General features: G+C 40.4%; 1 protein-coding gene across 1 annotated transcript in view; it reads left to right on the forward strand.

Moving 5' to 3' along the window:
- LOC102857528 (bile salt sulfotransferase-like) overlaps positions 1-4,851 on the forward strand; it is a 31,120-nt gene that overhangs the window by 9,428 nt on the left and 16,841 nt on the right. The window contains exon 3 of the mRNA XM_006901811.1: positions 1,395-1,521. Coding sequence (XP_006901873.1) covers positions 1,395-1,521 — 127 coding nt within the window. The remainder of the gene's footprint in view (positions 1-1,394; positions 1,522-4,851) is intronic.

Consider the following 4,851-nt stretch of genomic DNA (forward strand, 5'->3'; position numbering starts at 1 on the left):
AACTTTGTACCATTGGGATATCAAATACCGGAATGGTTTCCCAATGTGGACAGTGTTTGGTGGAGCTCCCGGTTGTAAAACAGATTTGGAAGCAGGAGCAGCATCCACTTCCTAAACCACATGCTTCTGGAAACTCTATGAACTTGGAGAAACAACGCTAGCTTTAGAAAGGCATTGGGTCTTTTGTTCATAGAGTCGCTCTGAGTCGACCTTGACTTGGCGGCCTTCACCAACAAACAACAACAATGCCTGACGATGAAACACAATGTGCGTGAAGAACAGTGTGCCATAAAATGTAGACGAACTTTGTTAGCAAATCAATAAGAAGAAGGAAAAGGTCACCTTCACTTCACTTCAGCTCTCTGAGCCTCTGAAAACTCGCTGCAAGGTCACCTGTGGACCAGCTTCAACTCGATGGCCACGAAGGAACGAGGGAGGGAGTCGCTCCGAGGGACGAGAATATTGATGAGCAAGTGTTCCCTTCCATTCTGAGCAATCCCAGTTGTCTTAGTTTTACCGGTTGTACATTCCAGCTGTGGCGGCCAATAGACCCCAGGATGTACTGGTAAACCAGAGGCTGCACCTCTGACTGTGTGGCCCCACTAGTAACTCCATGGAGAAAAAATGCGCAATCTCCGCCCATGCAATTTACAGCCTCCAAACACCTCCATAAAGTCCTTCATAAAAGCAGACTGGAGGACCTGCTGGGAGACAGAAAAAAAGTCCTGAGGCACCTGTGCGTGTGCGCAGACGCCACCTTGTTAGGTTCCAAGGTTATCTGTCTGTATCACGTTAAGTGCTCCATCCACTTTGCACGACGTAAACAGTGCTCTGGGGGGAGTCGCACTGGTAGCTCTGGGGGCTTGAACCTACCAGTCATTCCAAGTGAAAAAAGCAATCATCTCTTCCCGTGAGATTTGTAGCTTTGGAAAGCCTTACGGAGTGTCAGCCATGTGTCTATTTTGGCTTGACACCGATGAGTCATGGCACAATTATCCGTCTAAAACCTGATACAACTTCCCACTGGTGCGCATTCAACTGTCAAGGAAGACAGACCAGTTCTCTGTCTTGCTCATCGCTGTTTCCAGTGGCCTCACGGCAAGAAGCTGCGCCGCACCCCCAAAGGCATGGGGCTCAAGGCCACCAGCTGCTCTGCAGAAGGTTGGGTGATTAAGTGCCTCTGAAAACCCGCTGGAGGGCCAGGAATGCGGTGGTTCTGCCTCTACTGTCCACAGCAACAACAACAGTCCAATGTCCTTTATTTTGCTTAAAATAACTAGATGGGACACAACTGAGTGATAGTCAAAGATGTGACTGGGAAGTGATTGTTTTGCAGTCTATCCATACAAATGTCATGAGAATGAGTAACGGTGTATTATTTCTGTGTATTTCAGGTTATTTACATCATCAGAAATCCTAGAGATGTTATGGTTTCTACCTTTTATTTCTCGAAGGGAATAAAGTTTGCAAAGCCCCCAGAGAAGTTTGAACAGTTTTTTGACCATTTTCTTCAGGGAGAAGGTGAGTCTGACTCAATGATAAAAAGTAGATCTAATGGTGGAGTTGTTCATAAGATTGTGAACTAGAAGAACAAACAGGTTCATCCTGGAGATGGTTAAACCAGGCTGCTCGTTGGAGGCAAGGATTCTGGAGCTCCGTTTTACATACTTTGGACATGTTGCAAGGAGGGACCAGTCCTTGGAGAGGGACGTCATGCCTGGGAGGGGAGAGAGACAGCGCAGAAGAGGAAGATCCTCGATGAGGTGGATTGATTCAGTGACTGGGATAATGGGGGTGCATGTATCAGAGACAATAAGATTGGAACAGGACAGAGCAAGGTTTAGGGCTTTTGTACGTAGGGTCGCTATGAGTGCAGGCAACGTGACAGCATGTAACAACAATGGTGGAGGCAGAGACTTTTGTCTCTAGACCTGATACTCTTCTGGTTTACACATAAATACTGCTAAACTACATGATTTGAACAAACCTAGATTTTCTTGTCTTAGATACTGGTTATTGAGTGGACTCCAGTCCAAGGTGAGATTACATAAGACAGAACAAAACGTTACCTGGCCCGGTGCTGTCTTCATGACCGTCACCATGTTTTGTCTCATTATTTCAGATTTTTGTGTCATTCACTCCTGTTGGGACTGTTCTTTGATTTTGCGGGAAACTTTATCCAACATTATGTCCTTTCCTAGCAATCGGTCTTTCGTATTGACACATCCAGAATAAGAAAGTCAAATTAATCATGGGGCTGCATCATTTGATGGGGGGTGGTGATGAGGGAAATTGGAAGAATCTGTTCTGGAAAACAATGTATTTGAATTTTGTAAACAAACAATGATAATAATTTAAAAAAAAGATATTCAGAGAGGAAAAGAACTAGATATCCTGTGCAAGCCATGTAAAAATGAAAAAAAAAAGAAGTCAAATTATCACCAACGTCACAAATAAAGAACATTCTTGTTCCATTCTCTGATTACCTTGGTATATTCAATATTATTCGCCAACACCAAAGCATGAATACATCATTTCCTTCAGTCTTCTTTTTTATGTCTAGTTTTTGGATGCAAATGAGATAACTGAAAATAGCATGGCTTGAGTCAGGTGTATGTAAGTCATTAAAGACATGTATTTCATTTTTAATCCTTTTAAGAGGAATTTGCCATAGATCTGTCCAATGATATATGTTGTTTGATGTCTTGACTACTTTTTTTAATTTAATTTTATTAATTTTAATGAACATTTACAGAGATTTGGGGTTTTCATTCATTCATTGTTGCACTATTTTCTCTACCCTCCTCCCCAGTTCATTCTTCTTCCCTCCCCCTTGAAAGTCTGTTTTAATTGTCCAATTGCCACAGTGCTTGTCAAAGCCAGCTCTGATTAATCTCCTTTGTCAGTGTGTCCTTTGCCATTCCCTATCACTCCTCCCTGAGAGAGACTTCACCCTGATTCATAAGGAAAAGGGGATGGTGTATTCTCTTAGCTACTTCCTGCTGAAAAGGGACGTTGTGGGTTTCAGGGTGAATGTCTTCTCTCACTACTCCAAAGGGCCCCCTTGGCAGTAGGAAACACATAGACTATTATGAAGATTGGTTTTGGAATTTAGATGCACTTGACTACTTTTTGTGGGTACTAATTGTTGATAAAGGAATAGAAGTATTCCTTGAAATCTTCAATTTCATTTCAATTTAGCATGATACATCCAGATGTGAGTATTTTTGTTTATTGTGGTAAATTCACACTAGTCTTCTTGTCTTTGACTCATCAGTAAAATCGTCTTAATTTATTTATCCGTCAAAAACTCATCTTAATTTTTTTTCTTATTGGTTTGCTTAAAAGTGTTTCTCTCTCTCTCTGTATGTGTGTGTATGTGTATGAATATTGGGAAAAGGAGTGGCATTCATTTCCTAATCGACATGCCTCTGGAAACTCTACGAACGTTGATACATGTCCATAGTTATAGAAAGGCTTCACACTCTTTGTTCATAGGGTCACTATGAGTTGTGCTCGACTCGAAGGTAATCGACAACAATGTGTGTGTGTGTGTGTGTGTGTATATATATATATTATTCTTCATTCACATTGTGTTTCATATAATCATTCTCATGCACTATGTTTTATAAAATTAATCATCATTGGATTTTACCCATCATTATCCTGTCTTTTCACCCAGAGTCTTCCCATTTCCTCCCCCTCACCCCATATCTCTACCCACCAAACTGTGCAACTGTGTGCTTTCACCCCTGTGAATCTCACCCCTCCACTTCCAGCCCTTCCCCCGACATGAGTTTCTGTACGTAGCTTACTAGTTATCTTTCTATTTTTACAGTAATGATCTTATGCAGTATTTGTCCTTATAAGACTGAGTTAGTTCACTCAGCATAATGCTTCATAAAATCCATCACCATTGGGCCTTGTCTATCATCACCCAGTCTTTTCAGGTCCCTGCCAGATCCTTCCCATTTCCTTCATCACCTCCCTCCACCCACCAAGTTGTACAACCCCATCCTCACTCCTCTGCTTCCACCTCTCTCCCCACCTTGGGTCCCCATATGTGTTTTAGTAGATCTTCTTCTATTTTAACAATTCTGGTCTTATGCAGTAGTTGTCCTTACGAGACTGAGTTAGTTCACTCAGGATAATGCTCTCTACTCTCTCCCAAGTTATATATATATTTTTTTTTTAAATCATTGTTCCTGAGTGCAGCATAATATTTCATTGTGTGCATGTACCATAGTTTCTCAATCCATTCAGTTGTAGTTGGACATTTGGGCTGTTTCCATGTTTTTTTTTTTGCTTTATAAAACAAACAACAATATGTACATTTATTGCAAATTATATTAAACTAAAATGGACAGGAATATTAAAAAAGTGTTTACTACTCATAAATCAATAATAATCTTAATTATTTTCTCACTCTGATAAAAATCAGAAAGCAACTTTTATAAAATTGCCACCACATCACTTTTCATAGCAGGGAACCAAAGTCTGTACATCTCATTTTTGCAGAAAAGTAGGCAGGTAGAAAGAATTATACATAAAAGTTTCCAAAAGGAAAAACAAAGAAATACTTAATCTCTGATCTCTTCTCTTCTTAAAAGTTAATTCAGAAGACTTTTATTTTTTTTCTTGTGAAACATGGGAATTCCTGGCTCTAAAATGGATGGATTTTCAGTGTCAGTGTAAGGACATCCTGTTACTTTCTTGAAAATAAAAAATGCAGCATGGAGATTAATGGTGTATTATGCACTTGGACTCCAGATATGCAGAAATGGAACAAAGTGTTAAGCAATTTGCTTAATTATTGACTTTTCATAAGAAAAGTCTGAGGAGGGGTGGAAT

Source organism: Elephantulus edwardii, unplaced genomic scaffold (genome assembly GCF_000299155.1).
Source record: "Elephantulus edwardii isolate Elephantulus edwardi_28Jun2011 unplaced genomic scaffold, EleEdw1.0 scaffold00348, whole genome shotgun sequence".
Lineage (NCBI taxonomy): Eukaryota > Metazoa > Chordata > Mammalia > Macroscelidea > Macroscelididae > Elephantulus > Elephantulus edwardii.